At 34.3% G+C, this 26,221-nt stretch overlaps 1 protein-coding gene across 2 annotated transcripts in view; it reads right to left on the bottom strand.

Annotated features, from left to right (window-relative positions):
- Positions 1-26,221, bottom strand: part of LOC110019214 (protein RST1) — a 161,105-nt gene that overhangs the window by 101,288 nt on the left and 33,596 nt on the right. For both annotated transcript variants that reach the window (XM_020716796.1, XM_020716797.1), the window contains exons 6-8: positions 13,488-13,665; positions 13,139-13,326; positions 3,223-3,323 (exon numbers count right to left, since the gene is read on the bottom strand). In XM_020716796.1, coding sequence (XP_020572455.1) covers positions 3,223-3,323; positions 13,139-13,326; positions 13,488-13,665 — 467 coding nt within the window. The remainder of the gene's footprint in view (positions 1-3,222; positions 3,324-13,138; positions 13,327-13,487; positions 13,666-26,221) is intronic.

Genomic DNA, 26,221 nt, shown 5'->3' with positions numbered 1-26,221 from the left:
CACTCACCTTCCACAATCTTCCTCCTCCCCTCTCCTAGCCATCGACCCCCCTCTCCTTCATTCCTGCACCCAGCCGCCCCATACCTGCAGCCTTATCTTGTTGTCCAGTCATCCTCCCTCCTTCCTAGCACTCCCAACCGACTATTCCTCGACCCACTACCATTGTTGTTGTTGTCCAGCACCTTCCAGTTATCCCTTCGTCTACCGACGGTCACCTACGACCTCCATACTTGTTGTTCCTGCAATTCAGCACCTTCCCGTCGTTGCCAACAGCATTCATTTGCTTCCATCACCTCTGCCGATCACCCCGATCCATCTAGCCAACCTCCATTGCCCTTGCCCTTGGAATACACCTTAGAGGTGTTTGTTTGGGTCGTTTATGTTTTGTATTGTTATTTGTTATTGAGTTGTGTTGTAACCCTCTCCCTACATCAATATATGTTTGTTTTGTGTGTTTCCACTGTTTTCCACCTAGTTCTGATATCACTAGTCTTTAGGCCAACTGAATTTTTTTTTTTTTAATAAACTGCTTATTCATATAGATACATCAAATTTGAAAGGATAATCAATTTTAAAAATTTCTTCATCTCCTCCTCTAAAACTTAATTATATTGCATTTATTAGTATTCCTTACAAATTTTGTTTGTATTATAAGCATTATCAGCATATGAACCATTCATTAGTCATGTACAGACTTAAAATATATATATATGTGGAAGCCAAATTCTTAATAATAACTACTGCAAGTTTATTGTTGAAATGAATAAAAGATATTCTAACTAGTTGATGATAGAAGTAGTCCATAAAAATCTTGAAAATTTTCATATAGAAGCCTTCAAAAAAGCAACTACTAGGAAAGCAAAATGATATAAAATTACAAACAATGGAGTGGGAGTGAACGCTTATAAATTACAAATCTAAGTAAATTCATTTAATTGACTGATTGGTAATGTGTCAGTATAACTTTATATCATGAACTAGGAATCAACGTCTTTAATTCAGCTAGGAAAGCAAAGTGATATAAAATCACACACAATGGAGTGGGAGTGAACGCTTATAAATTACAAATCTAAGTAAATTCATTTAATTAACTGATTGATAATGTGTCAGTATAACTTTAAACCATGAACTAGGAATCAACGTCATTAATTCAGCTCATCCTAAATTTGGATTAAAGATCAAAGATTACAAGGCATTTGAATAAACTAAATAACTAAAAGATAAAATGATAATGAGAATTCTTATTTGCCATTTTAAACTATTTATCAAGTCCAAGATAAGTACTTTGGAGAGTTCTAGAAAAAAAAAAGAGTTGACATTGCTTACATTCAATAAATATACTAGAGTTGTGCTATGTATTTGAAAACAAGGAAGATTGATCAAGTATTTTCCTATTTTAGTTGGATTACATCAGGAAGCGGCTTTAAGCCCATACCTTCTTGCTTTAGTTATGAATGTTCTTACTGGACATTTACAGGAGGATGTACCTGAGTGTATGCTTTTTTGCTAATGATATTTTTCTTGTAGATAAGACTACAGAAAGTTCAAAGAAAACTTAATTTATGGAGGTAACCTTTTGAATCTAAAGACTTTCGTTTGAGTAGATCTAAAATTGAATACATGAAATGTACTTTCAGTAGTAGTAAATCTAGTGGCGAGGTTATAACAATTGGTGATCAAGTCATTAAAAAAAGGTAACACTAGATATCTTGGATTTATCGATCAAAGTAATGGCGATATAGAGGATGATGTTATTAGTAGAATTCAAGTTGGATGGTTAAAGTGCAGGAATGCATCTGGCCTATTATGTGATAGAAAAGTATCTAGAAATGTACCACTTAGACTTAAAGGTAATGTTATGAGTAGATTATTACAAGAGTATAGTATTCCCGACTTTCAATATTTATAAGAGGACGAAACTCTTTGAACCGTTGGAATTAGGTGGTGACAGAACGTTAGGAAAGTGTATATATCAAGGTGCTATTGATAAGTCCTATGTTAGGAGAAAACCAACTTTTATCGATAGCTTATATGGTTTTTGAGGCGAGATAACGACCCATAATAAATGAACATGGAAATAATTGAGTCTTATATATTTACAAGTGTCATTACTCTGAAATAACATATATGAAATGACATTGTTATGATTACATACGATAAGAAGCTTATGATCATGCTTAAGAACATTCTTATGAATATACTTATGATTTTATGTTTAGGACAAATATGTTTACATTAGAGTTTTGATATTTACACTAATTTTTTTTTTTTCATTTCTCTACTATGCTAGCATGTTATGACTTGTGTGTAGACATATACAATTTTATATGTGCATGCACGTTGTTTCATTTCCATGTCTAAAATTTTATGTTAGCCCTGAATATTTTTTAAAGTTCGTTGTTGCTCATTTTACGTTGTTGTCTATCAGGTAGGGCCAACGAGCACTTGGGTGAGTAGTCAGGTATGATTTGTACAATTTTGCACTGTATAGTTTTAGGAACTGTAGAGATTTTTTGGGTACGTACTTAATTTATGTTGAATTTAGCAGTTTTGTATAGTTTATATGTATTGAACATATGATTTTTCAACGCTTTAGAGTTTGTATATGAATGAATTATGAAATAGAATATATCACGCATGTTGTGACAATTTAATTAGACTAGTTCTTCACCCACTGGGTCCTGATCATGCAGGTCAGGATGAGTGTTGGTGAGAATTTAATATGTTGAATTGTTCGTTTCTATCGAACCTCAGCCGACCTTCAAAAGGGGGACCAATTGGGGTGTGGCAAATAGAACCCTTTATTAATTATATCCAGCGTATCTGTATGCTTTAAAAGTTGTAAGGTAAAGTACTAAAGGCTTGCTAGGTTCACATCTAGCACATCAAGCAAATTAATAGAAAAGGATAGAAGGTGGATTTTAGAACTTGTAAGAAGTGTGCCACCAATGTGATTACCCTCCTCGAGATATCAATATAGCTTGTAGCTTCATCTAAACATTTTCAGCATCAACAACAGAATCCCAGTTTAAAGAAAAAAAAATTGAACCCTATTTTTTTCTAAATTATTAGCAGATCTAATGTATGCTAAAAATTTTGATACAAAAAAAAGCGATTAAGAGTCTCACCTAAGTCAGAACAAACTAGAAAATGCTCAGATATGAAATATGCATAAAATGATCAACTTTTAGATGGAAAAGATGAACTAGAAAAACAGCATACGGTTTTGCATCTTTATGAAGCATAGGCAAAATTGTCTGAACAATAATTTGCACCATGGCCGAATGAGAAACCAGAGATGGAAGCATTTCCAGAAGTCTGAGCTGCAATCAGGCAGTGGTAAAGACGAGTGAGCAAACCAAATCATGCAATTGCCAGAGTAAAACGAAGACAAATAGATTCAAAATAAATGCTTGATACCAATATTTATGGTCAAAAATAGATCAAAACAGCTGAAGATTAAAGAAAAAAAACGATTTTTTTTTTAATTTTAAATAAAAAAATAGAGAAAAAGTTTTAGGGTATAAAGTTTTGAACATTCAAATTTATGGTTGCAAATAGAACCAAAAAAAAATAAAGATAAAAGAAAACAAAAACCATCATAATTTTTCAATGTTAAATCATAAAAATTACAGAAAAAAATTAGGATGTAAGCTTTTGAACTTCAAATCAAACGCCAAGCATGAATATTATCCCCTTACGTACAGCATCTCAGAAATTGTGAAAAGAGAAGAAACCCCTCTAGAATATTTAGGGAATCAAATTGAAGACAACTTTAGAAAATCCTTGATTAGTTTATTTCCTTCCTATTTATGTTTCTTTATCTTTTTATTATAGAATTATTTCCTTTTCAAGATTAGATATTTTGGTAAGTTTGTAAATTATGAGGGATTAATTTCCCTATATATGTACCTTACATGTGAATAATGAAATGAAACAATTTTTCCTTCTCCAAACCTATTTTTAAAAATGTATCAAACCATTACACAAGCTTGAATATTAAAACTACATATCATACAAAATAAAGTGTTGCATCATGGGAGCTACTATTTGAACCCAAGATGGGACAAAGTGCTACATCATGGAAGCCGTCTCTTGAATCTATAGGGGTCACCTCTATAATCATCCTATCTATCAGTTGCATGATTCTAGGTTACGAAAATTGACAGAGACGTCAGTTACTTTAGTGGAGGAGATTACGAAGCCCCTCAAATAGAATGAAGCCGAACACTTAAATATGCTATAAAGAAAAGGATTTTGAAGTTTTAGACAAAAATTTGAGATTAAGCTTAAATTTAAAAATTAGTACCAATTACCCTTCAAAATGTCAAACAATTAAAAAACTTCTAAACTCAAAATTCAAAATTTTCTATTCAAGAAGATAAGAACCAAATTATCAATATTTAGTTGTTTAGTAATGTGTGTGTGTGTGTGTGTGTCTGTTGGGGGGGGTTGGAAAGTAATCTTATTTTAGTCAACCAAATATAAGTGATTTAAGGATAATTATATAGAAAGAAGTTTTGTTGGGATAGAAGTTTCTAATAAAAATTTAATCCTAAGAAGAGATGTATAACCCTTGAATTATTTATTTATCTCATTACAAAATAACAATGTAATCCCAAGCCACAATCTACCATGAATTTTTGAATAATTCTAATTTTATGTATTGAATTACTTGAGGTCAAGTAATGTTTAGCTTTGAGAGAATTTGGTGTGTTGAAACTTGGGTGTGATTTTCCTTGTGTTTTACGTGTTAATTCTGTTATTTTTATGCTTTTCTAGGGTATGCTTCTTTGGTTATGTAACTTACATGTCGAGATATAGCAAGGAGAACAAAAGAACAGCAAATTCAAGCTAAGACACTATCCAAGCACCTCGGTGCCTATTTTGGCCTCTAGGCACTTGAATCAGCTCCAAAAATAGCCAAAAATACATCATACGACAACAAGCTTAGAAAGTAGGTGCTAGCCCCTGAAAAGGAGGCGCCCAGCCTGACACCTATGCGCCAAAAGAGAAGGATTATTCTATCGCACAAGAAACTGAGCATATCAAAAGGAGGTGTCTGACCCTGACACCTAGGCGCCACATTGTGGGAACGCAATGCTCCATATTCGTGTGCAAAACTGACTTCGACCAATTTTTATAGTTTCGTGAAGTTTTACTCGCCCTGGTGCTTAAATACAATGAATCTGAAGCACAGGGGGCTTTTCTCTCATTTTTTTTTCATTCATTCACTAATGCAGAGAGGAGAGGGTTTGGGGAGTGTGTGTGTGTATCTTGGGAGTGTTTAAGGAGTGAATTTTGTGTGTTTAGAGCGTGATTGTGAGAGCAAAGAAAGTAAATTGTAATTAAAAAGGAAGATCTCCAAGCAGTGAGCAATGGCTTGAGAACAAGGATTGCAACATTCCAAGATTCTATTTGTCTTACTTTTAGTATTGTTGATTCAATTTTGTTAATGCAAGTGATGTTTGTGTTTAAAATCAAGCATAATATGTAATTTTCTTCTCTCTCAATGAATCCATGCTTTGATTTATAGAAATCCAAATTTTTTGTGTCAGCCTTCTAATCTTAATTTACATTCAAATTGGTCATTCGAATATTTCAAAATAGTTGTAATCTAAACTCTGATCATTGACTAGAAGCACAACTAGGTTAAAACACAATAGTTTAGTAGAAAATAAATATTGTCAGTGGATTCTTACAAACCTAGTAGGGAATGTAGATACCTAGAAATTCTAGCAAGGTTAGTATCACATAACTATAATATAGAATTCTAATGATTTCTATATTTTGGAAAATAGTAGGAAGTAACAAGCTCCGTTTGACAAGTAAAGTAGAAAAATTATTTGGACGAATTTGGATTTCATAGAACCAATTCAAGCACAGTTGTTTGAATATTCAACTAGACTATAAGTTTTATTCCACATTAGAATTTAAAAACTTCAAAAAGTTCACCAAGTCTCGACGCTTCAAACAAAACCTAAGATTAGTATACTAGAAATGTCACCCTTTTGAAAAATTAACTTGTTTTTCTATGAGATTGATATATGAACTCTTCAATCTATATACGACTTAAATGACAGGAACATTTACAAGATTGACCCATGCATCACCAAATCACGGCATCAAGTTTTTTGGGTCGTTATTGAGTAATCCAATAAGATTGATCTATAAGTAGTGTGCATCACTAAGGAACAAGAATTGCTATTTTTCAGAGTTCTTTCTTACTTTTTGTACTATTGATTTGATTTTGTTAATGCAAGTGATGTTTGTGTTTAAAAACATGCCCAGCATGTAAATTTTTTCCCTCCCTTGGACTCATTTTGTTGGAAATCTTGGTATATTCATGCTTTGATTTTTAAAACTTCTAATTTATGAAGTTATTGTTTTAAATTTTTTACCTTAATTGATATTCAAAGTGGTCATTTGAATAGCTAGAATCAGTTGTAATCTAGGACCTCTGACTGTTGACTAAAAGCACAAATAGGTTAATACATAAGAGTTTAGTGGAATAGGGATATTGTCAGTATATTCTTGCAAACATAGTGGTGAATGTGAATACATGAAAATTCTTGTAAGATCATGACCACCTTAATATAATTTGAGATTGCAACGCTTGTTATATTTGGGGAAAAAAAAAAAGTAGTGGGCCCCGTTTTATAACTATAGTAAAGGAAATCATTTGGAGAAATTTCAATTTCACAGAACCAGTGCAAGGGAAACTAACACAGCTGTTAGAAAACTCTATACTAGATTTTAGGTTTTATTTTGCAATTAATATTTTAGCATTTTTAAAACTTCATCAAATTTCAACACTTCAAACTAAAAATATAATTAAAAGATTAAAAATTTCACCTTTTTGTAAAATTAAACTCATTTTCTATGGGATCGATACCCAATCATCAATTTGTATACTACTTGATCAACATGTATATTTGCATGATTTACCTGTGTGCTTTATTGCATCATGGATGAAGTTATTGTCATCGTTGTCAAGGAATGAGTTTAAACTTCCATTTTATAAGAATTTTAGTTGAACCTTTGAAGTTTAGATTTGATACTTGCAGTATTTTTGTTTAATTTTTTTTGTATTGATATTTCATGCGTTAAAAAAATTAAAAAAATATGCTTCATGATTTCTTGTTTCTGTGTTTTGCACATATTCCTTCTTTATTGTATTCTAGATTTCATTTTTGGTAAGAAGACTTGAGCATTTCGTATAAAAATTGATCTTAATGTATTAGAATTAAATGAAAATATGACACTCAAAAGGACACAATGGAGAAAAAGGATTCATGTAGCTGACAGGCTTTGTTGTTGTTGTTGTTGTTGTTGTTGTTGTTGTTGTTGTTATTGTATTGTGTCTTGAATAATTTGTGTTGAGATTTGAAATAGAGCATCTCATATTACTGATAGAATGATGGGTATTTAATTACAATAGATATAATAAAGGAAATAAATAAAACAAAATAGAATAAATAAGAAAGAAATAAAATAGAATAAAATAAATAGAAAATACATATTGAGGGAATAAAAGCAAATAATAAATAATAATGGCTAGGGATTGTCATTATAAATTCAATACTCTCCCTCAAGTTGAGCATAGATGTCATTCATGTACAACTTGGATTTAATGTCATAGAACAAAGGTTGAGGAATTTTTTTTTTTATGATTTCCGCTAGTTAACCACTGGAGGGCAAATAAGGAACACAAATTTCCCCGAACTCGATCTTTTCTTTAATAAAGTGTCTGTCAATATCCACATATTTAGTACGACCATGTTGGACTGGATTGTGAACAATGTTGTTTGCAGCCTTAGCTACAGCAGGACGGAGGTTGGCATACGAATTTCATGGAACATGATGTGTAAACAAAGAGTTTCACAAATTCCCAAGGAAAAGAACCGGAATTCATCTTCAGCACTACTCCAAGCAACCATAAGCTATTTTTTTATTTTTTCACGTGACAAGATTGCCTCATATATTTGAGCAAAACACTGAGATGGAACGTCGAACATGAACTGATCCGACCCTATCAGCATCTGTATACACAGTAATAGACCGAGAGATTTGATGGGAAAGAAACAAACCTAAGTCCGGTGTACCTTTTAAATAGTGGAGAATCCGTTGGACGTCTTGGAGATGGTGCTCATAAGGGTCATGCATAAATTAACTCACAATACCAACTGCGTAGCATATGTCAAGGTGAGTATGGCTGAGGCAGATGAGTTTTCCCACAATGTGTTATTATCATGTTGATAGGCACAGCATTGGGAATGTCAAATAATTTGTCATTGGGATCCATAGAAACATTAACAGGTTTGCACAGCAAAATATGGTTTTTGTCAAGAAATCAATCATATATTTGCGTTAAAACAGGCAAATTCTCCGAGATAATCGGGTCATGCTTAAGAAGTACCGAAGAAATCCCAAGTCATTCCTTTCAAATGACATAACAATGATGTCTTTTAGGGACTCCAATGTTAGGAGATAGTTACCTATAAGAATAATATCGTCAACAAAGACAATAAGGACAGTTATCTATTCATTGGAGGAATGTCGAAAAAAAAGGGTGTGATTCAATTGAGTCTGAGTAAAACCATGGTTCACGAGCACCTTTATGAACTTATCGAACCAGACCCATGGAGACTGTTTTAGCCTATAGAGGGATTTTCGTACTCTGCATACTTATCTCTGAAACCATGTTGAGATTTGGAATAAAGCAGCACATATTATTGATAAAAGGAAGGGTAGTTAAACACAATTATAATGGACATAATAAGGAAAGAAATAAAACATAATAAATAAATAGAAAAGAAATAAAATATGATAAAGCAAATATGAAATACATAATAAGAGAATAAAAGTTAATAATAAGTAATAACAGTTAGGGACTGTCATTATAAATCCAAAATTTTGTGATATGTCATTGTGTTAACTGTTAGTTTAGGAACACTAGTTATTCTTAAGATGTATGTGAAGGACTGGACCTGCTAAAGTAGTGTCGTAAGCCTATAAAATTGAAAATTAGTCAAAAAAATCAGAAAACTTAAAAAGATCTCAAGAAATAAGGTAAATACTCAGTAAAAAAAATGTTTGTCATAGACCACTTAGGAACTTTTCCAACCCCTTGGTACATGGAATGCACCAGAGGATTAGAAGATCTATCATTAGCGTTAATATTTTCGAACTCAAACCTTCAATCATTCAAATGGTCAAAAAATACAACCATCGTGCATTGTCAGTTTCTTAGAAATTTGTGTAGCATTTAAGTACAATGGTGTCTACGATGAAGTTTTTTGACTTAGGTTAGTCCCATTTTCCTTGAGAGATAAGGCAAAGATTTGGCTAAACTCCTTACCACGAGTTCAATAAGAGTTCAATCATAACATGGAAATACCTTGCCCAAAAATTCCTAAGTATTTCTAACCATCTAAAACTGTTATGTTTATTAATAATATCATATCTTTTACTCAGTTGAATAATGAGTGATTTATGAAGCTTGAGAAAGACTTAAGGAAATGCTCATGAAGTATTTGCGTCAAGCTCTACCTGATTGGCTAAGCATACAAACCTCCTATAATTGGTTGGCGGGATCTTTGAGGTCTATAATAGACATTGTACCTAAAGAGTCGTTATTATTACAACCATTTTGAAAAGGCCTACGCAAGATATGGCTACCAATAGTATTTAGTGGTCTTCTAAGAGAGTCAATCCTAGGAGAGTAGCCAATATCAATGATACAGATGTGATAACAATTCTAACTTCACAAGTAGTTGTTATATCGAGAAAGCTAGATAATATAAACTTAAATTCTGCACCATGATCACTAATAATAGATGAAAATGTCTATGGATAATTAGTTGATCGTTCTGTTACCCTGATGAGTCATTGAACGTCATAAATAACAGACTCAATAACCTTTATTCCAATACTTATAATCCTGATTACAAAAATCACCATAATTTTAACTGGAATAACAAACAAATTGTAGGAAACAATCATAGAGTTAGAAACCAACAAAACACCCTAAGCAATTGGAACAATCTGTATCATTAACATTGGCTACTCTCCTAGGATTGACTCTCTTAAAGGGCCACTAAATAGTTGTTATATCGAGAAAGCTAGATAATATAAACTTAAATTATGCACCATGATCACTAATAATAGAAGAAAATGTCTATGGATAATTAGTTCATCGTTTTGTTACCCTGATGAGTCATTGAATGTCATAAATAACACACTCAATAACCTCTATTCCAATACTTATAATCCTGATTATAAAAATCACCATAATTTTAATTGAAATAACAAACAAATTGTAGGAAACAATCAATGATTTAGAAACCAACAAAACACCCTAAGCAATTGAAACAATAAGGGTAGTGATTTTTTTAACCCTAGCCCTAGTAATCTTTCTAGATTCATCTCAAATAATAAATTTAAAGAAGAGAAAATTTTGGAAGACTTGGTGTTACAGATGGGAAATCAAAAATAAATTTAAGTTATAGTCATAAAGAACATTAAGAAAATTTGGGTAATCAGCTAACTCAATGAGTTTGAGACCTCAATGGGCATTACCAAGCAACGCATATGGAACATATCGAGTTGCAGAACTGTAGCTGATACAGTACCGCGGTAAATCCCTACCTCTTTCCTTTTCCGCTTCCCTCCTATTTCCTTTCCTTTTCCGCTTCCCTCCTATTTCCTTTCCTTTTTCTATGATTCTCCTATTTTACTCCTACTCTATGCCCTTCCTTTTCAATTTCTTTTTTATTCTGATCCTTTCCTATTCTATTTACTAATTCCAATTATTAATATGTTGTTGGTAGTGTTAGGGTTCTATTTTTTATTATTCCAAATTTCAGTTTGTTGCCTTTGAGGAGTTCTTTTCTTCTGAGGATTGTATCTGATGATAAGGAAGTGTTCCGATTGTAACTCGTCCAAAGTGGTGTAGTCTCCAAGAGTCCTGGAGTGCAGTGCTCCGTCTATAGCTTGACCCCGCCGAGATATTTATCCTTCCAAATCCCCACCACAGCTCGCAGTCATCATCTTCCGGGCACTATCCACCCTCTAGGTTTCTGTTAAGACTGTTGATGTCATCTTCTGAGCGTTGTCCACCCTCCAGATTGTTGCCTAGACAATCGTCGTCATCTTTCAATCGTTGTCCACCCTCCAGGTTGCTAACCAGACCACCCTCATCACCTTTCGGTCGCTGTCTAGACCGTCGTCATCATCTTCCAGTCACTGCCCACCTTCCCCTACATTCTGCTAGCAACCCTACTTTGTTATGTTTCCCTCTGGCACTATCGCGCCCCCTTCCTTTCCAACTAGACCTGACGTCCTCAAGTTGAGAGAGTCGTTTATGTGTTTTCTAACATTTCACTTCTTATTTCATGCTACTTTATTCTTGTTGGAGGAGTCGTCATTGTCATTTCATTTGATAGTTTGCATGTTGGTGTTCCTCTATCTTGAGAGTCATCGTTATACATTCTTTGAATTCAGTAATAAAATGGTATTGTTTGGTTGCGGTTTAAGTTAACTCTGGTATCAAACACTGAGGTGAATCATAAGAACCAAGGCAAGAAACAACAAAATGACACAAGATTGAGAAGTGGAAAAGAGTTAGAAAAGGTAGTCAGAAAATAGCCTAGAATAAAAAAAGAGCCTGAACTTTAGACTGAAAAACTTAATGAAATACCATTAAAAGGCACCATCACCTCCTAGAAAGAACCAAAACAATCAACATTATCTTTCCTCTATATTAATTAGACCGAAATTGGAAGAACTCTCAATTTTATGGAGTGAATCGAGCACCCCTGTGCCTAGGATCAACACATAGGCACAGCAATGGGGCAACCCTATGGCAAAGCTCGTGATGTCGCACCCAGCCAGACTGGTTTCCAGTTGTAGAAACATAGCACCCAAAAAGTCAGCCTGATAGTGGCACCAACGCGCCTGTAGCTAAATTTCTATTTGGGATTTAAGACTTCATTTTTCACTGTGGGAATGTGAGCGAGCAGAAGTGCAAGTGCATGCTGAAGTTGAATTTTGCAAGTTCTCTTGATCGAAAGAAGTGTTTGTGAGTTCCATAGTTATAGAGTGGCTCGAATGTGGTGTAATTTGTATTATTTCTCTTCTTTTAATAGTGAATTTCTTGGTGTAGTGTGGTGTAGATCTGTATTTTTTCTTGTGTTCTCGAATTTTTTCACGTTAAATCTTATTATGTTTTTTTGTGTTTTTTGTGTTTCCTTGTTTGTGTGATTTTGTTCATAATTTTACTTTAGACCTCTCAAATAAATGTTTCCATCAATTTCTAACACAATATTTGAATCTAACATTGATGGTGTGCAGATTCCAAAATCCATTCATGAAGCACTTCAATTCAAGAATGGAGGGAAGCAGTTGAAGAGTAGATTTGAGCACTATAGCATAATGACAAATGGATTCTTACTAAACTCCCTCGGGATAAGAAGTCAGTTGGATGCAAATTGGTGATTGCCACAGTAATGGAACTTTCCATAGTCCATATTTCTAATAAGATTGCCCTAGAAATAAAGCTTGCCATCATAAATATTGGTCGGGTAGAAAAATATGGTTTTGAATATCAAAAATGGTAACTGAGTCGGTCAATTGGCAAGGGAATGCAAGAGTAACTTGAAAGAAAGAGATCATAAAAATGCCAGCTATCATCATAATGATGCTTTCCATAATCACAGCATGACTAATTATCTATTTGTTGACTACATAACAATTGTATTCAATTCTTCATTTAATGTACTTACATGAAGCTATTCTACTGGCTTCCTCGTTGCAGAATTAAAATTGGAAGATGACAATATCTCAAGCTAAAAAATACCTCAATAATATTTAAGCAGGATAATTCAAAAATTATCAGATTCCACGTAGCGGGATTAAGGCTTTATTGTTGTTGTTGTTGTAATTCAACAAATTACTTCCTTAATAAAAAAAGGTGGGGGCTTCAGCTCCTCACTCAAGGAATTATTTTTTCTTGAAACTTTGCCGCTCTCTTTCATCTTAGGTATTAAAATTCATTCAAGAAAAGAAGACTAGAAGAACTTTTGCTTTATTTCTTTTCTCAGTAGACTTGAAGAAAGGATATAAGAACATAACATACCAGTATTCTTGAAGAATTGCTCTCAAATTTGAATAGAATATTAATATAGAAAAGAGCAGCTTGAAACATTGTCATACCCAGTTTAGGGTCTTCACGACCAATGACAACAAGAAAATCAACCGCTGAGGTGTGAAAAGCAGGAGAAATAACTAAACTGGAAAATATTGAGCCTAGTAATAGATTCACCCCTGCAAGAAAGTAAACTGATGGCATTAAATCATAACAATACCTAACAAGCTCATAAAGATGCAGAAACATGAAAAAGAAGAAGCTGGCCTTGCTGAACCTAGTTCAATGAAAAATCATGAGAAGCTATCATGATAAAAAATAAGTAATATGGCAAACATACCTTCAGGATGAATTGCTGATAATTGAGGAGGTTGTGTGGGTTTTACCTTCTCAACAGATAATAGATGCTCCCTTAACCATGATATCCAGTATAATGGTTCATGGTATTTTTCAATGTCACAGTTGACATTATCACAAGTAAAGTAAAAGGAATAGGAACGATAAGACAGTTGTTGGCCCTGAAAATTCAAATACCAAATAAAAATCCTAAACCACAAGTGTTTCAGGAGAAATAGAAAACATCCCAGTTGTTTAATAATAGAGAATAGTGTCAAAATGATCCCCGGCTTAATACCAAATTTTATAAAAGTAATAATTTAGCCTCCATACTTTTTTCATATGGGCTGAAATAGTTACTAGTACCGACTATTTTGACCCCCATTAAAACAGTCCGAGAACTAATTTGGCACTTTTATAAACTCTGGCACTAAAATGACCCAATATAAATAGTCATAAGACTATTTTGACACTTAATCTTTAATAATACTTTGCAAATCATTAAATTAGTGAGGGATGAAAATAAAATTTAAGCAACTTATGGATCGCTCTTGAATCAACACCAATCTATATAATACACATACATGAATACATACATACATACATCTTTCCTCAATTCCAACAACTAAAAATTGGCTCAGACTTCAATCAAGACAAAATCACAGCAAAGCAATGGTTACTGCTGACCTAAACCATTAAAGCTGACTATTATGACGATTCATTAAATAAAAAATATTCTAACAGAAACTTATTAGAATATTTTTGTTTAAATAAATCTTCAAAATAATATGTTGTGAACAAATCCTAGCAATTGTTCGAAAAATTATTTTCATATTATTCCTTATGACCATCCCAACCAGTAACTAAGCTTCCACTCAATCTTTTCAGTGGCACTCTCAGCAATGCATAATGAAAGAGAACATAAAATATGGTGCATAAAAAAGCTTTGTGATGAACCTGATTGGTGAAAGAAATGACTTAATTAATGACCATTATTATCATGAGAAAACTGGGGTTTCGAATATTAGACTAAAATAATTCTGATGTATCAAAAAGGATTATATGAGGGCAACGGATTTGGAAAACAATCTTTGTAAAAATCAACCTTGGGGTTAAATCCAACAGGTGAAAAAAAAAACTACATCTAATCAAAGAAAATAAAAGGAATAATAACACCATTAAATTTGTCATTATGCTGAAATTTGAGGCTTATCATATTCCAGGAAATCCAGAACCATATTAGCTACTCAACCACAGAGCAGAATTCCAGGGTCAAGAAGAAATTTAATTCCCACTGATATCCCGTTCATTGCACTCTCTATAATGCCTTCTCAAATGCCTTAGTTGTTTGATGTGATAAAATTTGTGTTAATAAAGGGAATATGAATTATTGAATATATATATATATATATATAAACTCACAAAGTCTCCTTTGCCCACGTGGTGGGTAACCCTCAGGTAGAGTCGGCGGTTGTCTTCCCCTCAAGCTATAAGGATTGTCGTGATCGTACAGATGATTGCTCTTTTGTTAAGAAGAGAAGCGAGAAAAGTGGGAAAGCAGTAATCTTTTTTCTCTGACTTAAAAATTTCAACCCTGACGGAGAAATTCAAGTTTGCTCTTATTGAAAAAATTTAGCGAGGGCACCCACCTATGAAAATTATCAGAGAGTGTTGATTATCTTAAACTAGTAGTCAAGTGGAAAGTGGGACTCATGGATGGGAGACACATGTTGATTCAACTAACCGTGGCTGAAGACTACACACAGATTTTCTCCAAGAAATATCTTAATATTGCAGGCAAGTCAATGAAGTTACTCAAATGGCTTCCTAATTTCAACCCAAATAGTGAAACTCCCATGGTACCGATATGGGTTTTTTCTTGGAGTCATTCTAGCAGACCCTTTAAAGATAATTTAGTCTACCTGGTTTCAAGCTGCACTTTTTTCCAATAAATATCTTAATATTGTAGGCAATTCAATGAAGTTAATTTAGTCTACCTGTTCTCAAGCTGCACTTTTTTCATCATCAGGTTCTCTATTCTATTGGGGTCATTCTTGGGGACTCTTTGAAGCTAGATCTAGCCACTTTCAATTTAACCAGGCCTTTGGTGGCCAGAATACTTGTGGAAAGATATATTACTTTACCTGATGTTACTAAAGTCTGGTCGGGCACAACTCGTAATGGATATTGGCAATAAATTGTCATGAAACACAGACATGCTTATTGTACTCACTGCAAGATGTTTGGGCATATCATTGATAAATATCACAAGCTCCATCCTAAATTGAAATCTAAGGTTCAAGAGAATAAGGACGAGTCTAACCCCACTGCTCTAGACATATTAGTTCCACCTGTGGAGGATACTACCACAAGACAGGAGGTGTTTGTTGCCCCTATAACCCCCCCCCAACCGACACTGTTGTTACTGCGATTGATGTGATGTTAGATGGCTCTGTTGGGCAAACTACAACTTCAAACCCTATTGAAAACAACATTGAAGGACTATTACCTAAAAAGGATAGTGTTCGGACTAATAATCAAAAGAAACTCGCAGCTCTCCATCTTCAAGAAGTATCTGGTGTAGAGGCAACTCATACTTCACATATATTAGAGCCTATTGTGGGTAAAACGGTTGGTAATCCTTCTATTATAGTTCTACCACCTCATCAGACTGATTCATCGAATGAGGAATGACAAGTTTATACTTCCAGAAAGAAGAAGAAGAAAAATTGAGATCTACTTGAGCTCAGGAATCTTATGAACGATACTTTGATTACTTCGGGTAATGGTACACACCTTACCAATTTGTTAGTAGGGTCCCTTCCGAGAAGTAGAGGCGGAGACAGAACTAAATTGGGATGACCCTCACTTTTTTCGTGCCGTAGTGGTTTTGGGCTTTTTTATCTTTTATATGTACCCTTTTTTATTTCTTTGTGTGTTGTATCGTGTGGGTTGGGTGCCGATTTGGGCTCACTCACACAACCTATTTGTATCTAATCTCTTTAATCAAGTGAATAAGGATGAATTTAATCTCACTACTCTGGACATATATGTTCCATCTGAAGAGAAAGCTACCACATGACAGGTTTTGGATATCCTAAAGATCAGTCACCTATCATCCCTGCTGAGAAAGTGCAAATCGATCATTTACCCAATATCGCAGTTTCTGATGAAGAACATCATACTACAGGTATAGATCCAAAAGTGTTTATATCATTCACTGTTACCACTGTTATTGAAGAAGGTCTACTTACATGCCAAGACACACGAGAGTACTTCGATCCGTTAAAAGATTAGCTGGTACAACAAGTAGTTGCTTCTAATGTTCAACATCCTACACATGTTCGGCACACTTTAGACAAATCCACTGATCAGACGAGCCAATCTTCGGATGAAGAATGGCAGATCTATTCCAGGAGGAAGAAGAAGACTGGAGGCCGACTCGAGCTTGGAAACTTATTGGATGATACTTTGGTCACTACTGGCAATGGCACTCATCTTACCAATTTATTATTTGGCTCCTTTCCTAGAACTAGAGGTAGAGGCAAATGAAAATTAGGTCGCTCTCTAGCTATCTGATACTACGTTTTTTTTTTGCATTTTTTGTTTTTTTTTTTATTTGTCTCTTGTATTTTTCTGTATTTTCTCTTTTTTTGGAACCTAATGTATGTGATGGTTATCGTCGGGGAAGAGTGCATGCTTGGCCCTTCCACACAATTTATATGTATCCTTATTTCCCTTTAATATATTAACTTTTGGGCTTGCTCACAACAAAACCACAAGGGGTTCCACAACTAGAAAATACTGAAAAGTACATTAGAGACATAAAGAAAAGGCTAAAAAATGCAGAAATACATAATATCAGGTGGCTAGAGAGCAACCCAATTTGGTTTTGACTCTGCCTTTAGTTCTAGGAAAGGAGCAAGCTAATAAGTTGGTAAGATGATTGTCATTGCCAGTAGTAACCAATGTATCATCCAATATGTTCCCGAGCTGCAGTCGGTCTTCATTCTTTTTCTTCCTCCTGGAATAGACATGTCATTCCTCTTCCGAAGATTGGCTCACTTGATCTTAGTCTAAAGTGTGCTACAGTGTGCTAGAGATGTGTAGATTGTTGAACATTAGAAGCAACTACATGTTGTACCGGCTGATCTGTTATTGCATCAAAAGAGCACTCTCGTGTGTCTTGGCATGTGAGTGAGTCTTCAATAACAATGGGTGGTGTGAGGCACAACTGGATTTGTAGCTGTAGTATGTTGTTATTCAGAAACTGCGGTGTTGGGAAGAGGATCGGGTTGCATCTTCTCAACAAGGATAGTAGTGGTTGTTCTTTAGCGATATTCGGCCTTAGATGAGGATGCAAACGATAGCAAATACTAGAGTTGTGGCCAACCATACTACAATGAGAGCAATAAGGATGATGTGGTTTAATTTCAACCTTTTGTCAATACTCGTTGTGCATAGTGTCAATCCATATCTCATCCGGAGCTGATTGAGTGATATCTCTCTCAACTAACACACAAGCCACAGAGGGTCTAGTGACAATAAGCGTAGGACTTTCCACCTTGAGAGGCTTACCGTAAGCAGATGCTAAAGAGTAGAAGATTTTCATGTTGAATGAATGTAATTTTAACCCTGAAAACTTTATCCAAACTGGAATGAAAACTGGAATGAAAGGGGACTCCGTTTTTGGATCAAAACCGACAGTCTACTTCAGAATTTTTATAAAACGATCGTCAATTCTGATGGCTTTTCGAGAGAAAATGCAAGTGTAATCGACATCATGAGATAGTTGAATAAATATATATCTACCGTTAAGTAGGCCAATGTTCCAACTGTCTGATAGTTTCATAGTATCAAACCCCTTCCTAATGATCTCCAGTTTTGGGTGACCATAAAGGAATTTCCCCACCAAAGAGAAACGCCAAGAGGACGCGAGAGTACCGGTTTCAACCTCTGTGAGAATAAGTGCAGGTTTCCCTATTTTTTCCAAGCTTTTTAATAAAAGTATAATCACCTCCACCTTCAAGAGCCTCATGGAAATATTCTAGGACATTGCAGGACTTACCTATAGCAAAACCAGACGTTGAACTTGGAGAAGGGGCGCGAGCAGTAAAGTCGCCCGCAAGAGCATTTGCATAGGAACGGAGCGTCGAGGTCATCTCTCTCACAAGACAGGAGAGAAATAGTCTAGCGAGCAGAAAGAGCAGACAGGCCAACAGGAAACCTTCTGCCGGTCAGGAATCGAGCAGGAGCACCCTTCTGTGAACAGGAAACCGCAGATAGAACCGCAGGTCAAAATTGAAAAGGGAAACAGCGCCGAAGCCCTTCGTCGAAGACGATGAATGCCTTCGTCGTCGTCGTCGAGTGCGGGAAGTACGAACTGCAGCTCAAAATCGGAACGAAAAGGGACAGCACTGAAACCCTTCGTCTAAGACGACGAAACGCAGAGACTCGTTGTCGCCGTCGGGTGTTGGAAGTTCGTCGCCGAGCACCAGAGAAAATATTTACGCCTAGCAGAGCAGATGGCGACCGATATTTTAAAAAAAAATGTATGCTTTCTCATTTAAAGAGCAGCAAAGTTACACTACAAGAAAACCTTATTGCTCCGTTATTAGAAGTTAAAGAACAGGTACATAATTTCTTCATTTAGTCTAACAATTATAATGATGAGAAAAGTAAAATTACAGTAGTAAGGACATTGTACAAATTGGTGCATGGGCCTCCTTCAACTGAGTAAAAAGTACCAAAAACATTATAAATTCCTTAGATATTTTTACAACTATGATGAAAGCAAACAATCCAAAGAGGAGTTGATGGAGCTCAAACGAATACATCACTTCCTAAAATGGCAATGTCTTTTATGAACGGTAAGCGAGGTTATTAGACTCCACTTAAATAGTTTTATTTAGGCTTTTTTTTTATTATTCTTTGAGGTTTTAAGTCATGTATTTTCTATTTTTACCCTTGTTGCCAAAAGAATCACCTATAAGTGGACCATATTTGTACAACAACAAGTATTAATCCCACTAAGTGGGGTCGGCAAGTAGAACATATTTGTATTGAGATATTTGTTGGAGATCAAAAATAGTGACAAGTGTTCTCTTGCTTAGTTCTTCGGGTTTCATAGAACCCTTGCCCCTTTCAGATAAAGCGGTATCAAAGCCTTTCACTTCCTTGGACGAAGATGACCCCTAGGATGAAAACATCAACGAGAGCCGGTGGCAAGCAGGAAGTAGGCACTTGATGATGTGCAGAGGCTTGAGGCTTGAGGCTTGAAGACACTGAAGCCCCCATTTGCACGCTTAAACTGATCTTATTGAGGGCTGCCAATGAAGAGGCTGATACCTTGCTTAGGCTCAGCAAACAATGACCTCGTCAAAAAAAAAATAGTAAAACAAAAAATAATAAAAAGAACTGGCATTAAAGGTCATCAAACTAGCTTTCACTAAGGATGGCAATGAAGAAGAGTAACAAATGACAGCATGCATAAAGATCATTAACTCCAAAGTAAATAAATCTGGCAATGATCAAAATGATGATTGTGCGCACAAAAATGGTTGAATTAGCATTGAAGCTCAAACTAGTGAGGATCAAAGAAGCAATAATTTTCATTAAAATGGAAACTGGACAATCCTCATCTTTGAAACTAAATAGTGATGCAAGAAGCGGACAAGAAACATTGACAAATGAAGGCAGCCCCAAATTGGTGGGCAATTTGAGGGACTGGACACTCCTGAGGACTCAACAAACAGCACATAATTGCTTTGGCTTTCTTTTATGAGGACAAGAGGAGGGAACATATCCAAGACGAAATTAAAAGAACCAATTTTGATTTCACTGATAAGTGATAACACTAAGTGTCACTCGAGATCTGCTATCATTATTGGAAAAAGAGTTGAGCATTCCCTAAGGAACAAATCTAGCTTCGAAAATCAAGTTTCAAAGGCATTTGAGTATTTTTAAAATTCACAATTATGTTGGCAAGGTTTTTGTATGGCACAACTGGCTTCTTGGAGAAGATAAGAGGCCCACTTTACTCAAACTCAATTTAGCTCCTTCAATCAGCCAGACAATTCAGACGGCCAGATCGACAAATCAAATTGGTTTGTCATCTAAGGCACATTCAAAGGTGAGTCCTCCTCGACGAGTTTGATCAACTTGATCAATATGCCCAACGGCTAAATAAGCTCACAAGATATAAAGGCCATACTTTTGGCTAATTAGTTATATAACTTTATTCTATATTTTTTATAGTGTTTTTTTTTTATTTATTCCATAGTATTATATGTAGCACAATTCAAGTTTGCTCAACTCATAAATAGAGATCGCTTCCATGAGATATTTTCCGAAAAGGCCTCCCAAGAAGAGCAGAAATCTTCTAATCACTCATTAAAAAATTAATAGGGACTTTCCCAGTTGCTCCTCCCATCTCAATCTTTTCTCTAAGTATTTCACTTCTTTCCAAGGCGGTATATCTAAAGAAGGTATTAGGATCCAACATATTGCTACAAGACAAAGCTACTATTTGACTCCGAACAAATATTTTTTTTAGATTTTTTTCTTGATTTTCATTAAAACTTCAAATCTTGTATTTTCTATCATATCATTGTTAATAAGAGTAAAATATACATAAGTAGATTTATTTACATTATGATGTTTATCTCATGACCCAACCCGGAGCTTAGAATTAACTAAAACGGGTACAGTGGTTGAACAATAAGAATTAAGTTTTCTATATTCATCTAATATTTAACAAAGGAAAGAGTCAATAAAGAAATTCAATTAAAGCAGCACAACCAAATTTTACCTCATTACAGGTTGTCTATCCTATATAAATATTTTATCTTCTATTGCTCATCTTTTAATTAATTAATTACACCTAAAAAGTTAATTTAAAATAAAAGTGAACCAAACCCATTGAATACTCACACTCTTACACTACACTAACAAAAGAAAAAAGAAAACAATATGCATGTCAGTTAAGCTTTTGATAAATCAGTATAAAACATTTGATAGTTTTCAAATACTATCACTTACGATATTTCATGTTAGTCAATGTGTTTTACTATAGCATTAGTATCTATTTCATTGTATGTATGCATAACCATTAAAGAAGTACCGTTTTCAAATACTATCACTTACGATATTTCATGTTATTCAATGTGTTTTACTATAACATTAGTATCTATTTCATTGTATGTATGCACAACCATTAAAGAAGTACCGTCTAAAAATTGCAACAGTAAGGTACTTCAATATGAATATTCTTTTTTATTTACATGCACAGGTACATTGATGTTTCCCAGCTAGTGTCATAAAAAGGTGACGCCATCATAGTCAAGCAGATACATGCAAACATACTAAGAAAATTAATTTCTAAAATTAATTATTTCCTTCTCTTTTGCATAATAGTAAATATACTAATATTCAATATTTATGAAAAAATATTGAGTACACATCAATATTAACAAAAAAAAAATTTATAATCTTAAATCATGAGTTTGCAGTGATTCCAATATGACCAATGACAGTAAATATAAATTTATTTGGTATAGAAAATACTTTTCTATAGCATAAAAACACGAGTACTCAACTCAAAACCGTATGACTTGTCTTAAATCTTCACACGCTGAATCTTGTCTCTAATAGTTAGCTACATATAATATATTCAAGTTCTAAATTTTTATTACATTAATTAATTATGTTTAATTTAATTGCAAATTTTATTCATTCTTTTATTACATTATTTAATTAATATTTCAATACTTAAATTTTAAGTTTAATAATTGCAATTAATACTTATATTAAATATTTTAAATTTAAACAAAACTCTTTTGGAATTAAAACCCTAACCTTTCTTTATTGTCATCAAACTATTTTTTCCACGATCCAAATATGAATCTTATATGGCTTAAATAATGATTTCAAATGCACAAAAAATTTAACATAATAAACTAATATATATATATATGTAACCTTTTTAATTAAAAAACTTAATTAAATATTAAAGCTCACCGTTTATTATTCTCGGTCGAAAGCCCAGCGCACGTGAACCCCTCTTCCTCCTCTGCATGCAATTAGACTCCTGCACACGAGAAAGCTCCTTCTACACGTCCACTTCCCCTCTACTTCCTCTACATGGCTCAACCCAGCACCACACGCACACATCACCTCCTCCTCCCTTTTTCGGCTTAGGGCTCGGGTAGCACCGAACGCATCCTGCAATAAAAGCTTCTCCCTCGTCGTGACGTCGATGTCGCATGTCATGGCCAGGCTATGGTTTGCTTCTTCTTCCTCACGCTTCTTCATGGTACCTGCACTCGGTGTTGACGCCTTCACTTTGTCGATGCCCTAGATGCACGTCCTCCTTCACGTTGGAGCCCTAGATGTTCTAATTGGAATTGAATCTCTGGTAAAATACCACCCCATTTCTTGTTCTCCCGCTCTCAATGTTGCCTCCGCCTCCCATCATTCGCGTCACTTTATAACACGAAAGTGCCCTTTTCGTGTTCCTTGCTTGTTCGCTTCCTCCCTCTTTCTTCAACTCCCACGGGGAGATGAAATGAGCATCACAATTTATTTGTAAATCAATAGAAGTATGAATAGTGTTTTCTTTTTATCAAAGCTTCTCCCTCGCAGTGACGTTGATGTCGCATGTCGCGGCTAGGGTAAGGCCAGCTTCTTCTTCCTCACGCATCTTCATGGTACCCACACTAGGCATTGACGCCTTCACTTAGTCGATGCCCTAGATGCACGTCCTCCTTCACAACAGAGCCCTTAACATCTAAATGAGAACTGAATCGCTAGTAAGATACCACTCCACTTCTCCTTCTCCCGCTCTCAATCTTGCTTTCGCCTCCCTTCATTGACGTCACTTTATAACATGAAAGTTCCCTTTTCATGTTCCCTGCTTGTCTGCTTCCCCTCCCTCACTTCAACTTCCTCAGGGAAATGAAAAGCGGCATCACAGTTTATTTGTAGAACAATAGAAGTACGAAGATTGTTTTCTATTTATCTATTCGGGTTCCATTGAACCATGCCCCTATCCACATTATCCTTCAAGGATCATAAAGTAGTGGAACTTTCAATCTTTTCTAGAGTAAATCTGTGCTGCTCTATAGGTCATACCATTTCAAATCGAGAACAACACTATGGATTTAACAACATCCTAATGATATTCTTTGTTCACAACAAAGATACTAGAAAAGCATTATACGTTACAAAAGGATCCAATCAATTCATCAATAACGAATCAAAATTCTCAAAACTAAATACAAATAGCTAACCAAATGAAAAAGGCATATAAAAATGGAAAGGAGCAACAAGTACTTTAGTAATGGCTAGATTAAACGCATGGGTAAGACTAAGAAGAAAAATTATGATTAAAGTATAGAGATGAGGTGTCATGTTGGCCCACATTTCTCAAAAGCATCCACCACAGTACCTAGCTCAGAAAGGGTTAGAGTAGCTTCAGTGACAGACAAGATTAGAGATTGTCGTCTTAGATGATTTGGTCACATTAAATGTCGATCATCTGATGACTCTATTAGGAGAGTAGATGTTTTAGATTTAACTAAGGTAGCATTAGACCTAAAAAGATGTGGGCACGTTGAATTAAAAAAAAGCTTAATTTATAATTAATAAATGAAAATAAGATACTCAATATGACACAATGGAGAAAAAGAATTCATGTAGCTGGTCCTACTTAGTGGGATATAGGCTTGCATTTGATGTTGTTGTTGTTCTTGTATCCACCATGGTACCTAGCACCTATTAAAGGTTTAAGTTGGTTCATGAGACAAATTGTTGATCTTAAAAGAGGTCCATTTTTTTAATAAAGCTGACTTTCATACTGGATTCAGCTTTGCAGCACACTTTTGTTTGAATTTTATTTTTTTAATGAAAATACATCCATTTTAAAATAATGGCTCAAGCAACCTGTAAGATTGCTAACAGAGTTAGCCATGAAAAACAATCATGCTCTAACTGCTCCAATATTAGCTAAAGAGAGAAAAGCTCACCCCACCAATTAACTCGCATTCCCATGTGGTATTGCCCCAACTCACCCTTTGAGCAACAAGCTTACTACTGTGACCACTCACAAATGACAAAGCTCGTTAACACAAGATGTTGCTATCAATGAACTAAATGTAAACGAAAAAGGAGAGTGAGTGGAAAGAAAATTGCTTTTTTCACATTTGACTACTTATAATTGTACTACTGAGGAAGAGCTAATGTAAAATGCCCACTTATTCCTCAGAGACCATAGAAAGTTCCAAAAAATTGATTTAATATCACAAAATTGAATGCAAAAAAGTAATTCTGCCCAAGAAAAATGAAATTTCTTCTTCAGTTTAGGAAAGAAAAAAATCAAGAAAAACAATTACGTTAATCTAATAAATACATAGATACTAGTTTAAATTCTAAGGGGGCATTTATGATCACTGTATTTTTTATTTTTTATTTTTTTTATTTTTTTTAAAAGATTAACGTAAAACTTGTAGCCGACCCAAGCCCGGACGTAAAACATAAATAGATACAGTGTTTTTAAAACAGTAAAACAGGCATTGTCGGTCCCAAACCCGGATGTGAAAAGTGGAGGGTTGCGTTAGGTAGTCGACAACCAGCTTAAAACTTGTCAAAAAAATCATGACATGATTTTATATGACACTAAATAGGACGCAATGGAGAATAAGGATTCATGTAGCCGACCTCACGTAGCGGGATTAAGACTTTGTTGTTGTTGTATCTTTTTTTTTAAAAGAGATTGTTAAGAATGTAAAAATTGTAAGGTCCCAAGTGAAAATTTAAGTACTCAACATCAATTATTAGTTCTGGATTGTAAGATGAGTCAGAAGATAAAAAATATATATAATGAAAAGTTGTCATAGAATTAGATGGGGGAACATAAAAGATACCAATAAAATCATTTTATGAGTAAACCTCGAGATTTTAGAATTCGAGAAGTTTATGAAGAAACTAATTATATGTATGAAAAGTAACAAACATTATTAAATAAGGGGAAAAATTTGTACTTGTAAAATCAAAAGTAAAAGTTTTATAAATAAAAATAATTGGTGTTGGAATAATAATGTGCAAGAAAAAATAATATAAAAGTTTTATATAAAAATTGGTTGAAATGTAAAAGCTTAGAGAACAAGGAAAAAAATAAGGTGGCTCATTGAGAGTTGAAAAGAACAATTTGTGATACTGAAAATCCTGTTTTTAGTGGTTTTTACAATATATTAGATAATAAAGAGGGAGAAAGTTATGTGTATAAGCTAGTCAAACAATGAGAAAAGAAAAATAAATATTTAACGAGTGCATTAAAGATGAAAATTAAAAAGTATTTTAGTAGAGGAAAATATTTAATATAGGTAGGTGAGATAGTTTGATAAACTTTTCAATGAAGTTTTTCAAAATACGAACAATCTTATTGATATTAATACCGTTAATAATAATTAAACTTTTTATTTTTATTGTCGCATTAGTAAAAAGAAAACTGAGAAGACTTTAAAGAAAACAAAGGGTGAAAAATCAGAAGATACTTAGTGGTACCCCAATTGAAGTTTCGAAATATTTAAGAGATTTGGGAGTTTCTTGGCATACTTAACTTTGAATATTATTTTAAAAACAAGAAAAATATCTGAAGGGCAGAGAAAGAGTGCTTTGATCTCCATTTTTAAGAATAAAGGGGATGCACAAGAGTGTAAATTATAGAAAAATTAAGTTAAT

This window comes from Phalaenopsis equestris, unplaced genomic scaffold, assembly GCF_001263595.1.
Source record: "Phalaenopsis equestris unplaced genomic scaffold, ASM126359v1 Scaffold000054, whole genome shotgun sequence".
Lineage (NCBI taxonomy): Eukaryota > Viridiplantae > Streptophyta > Magnoliopsida > Asparagales > Orchidaceae > Phalaenopsis > Phalaenopsis equestris.
This window is presented reverse-complemented; position numbering and strand designations above follow the sequence as displayed.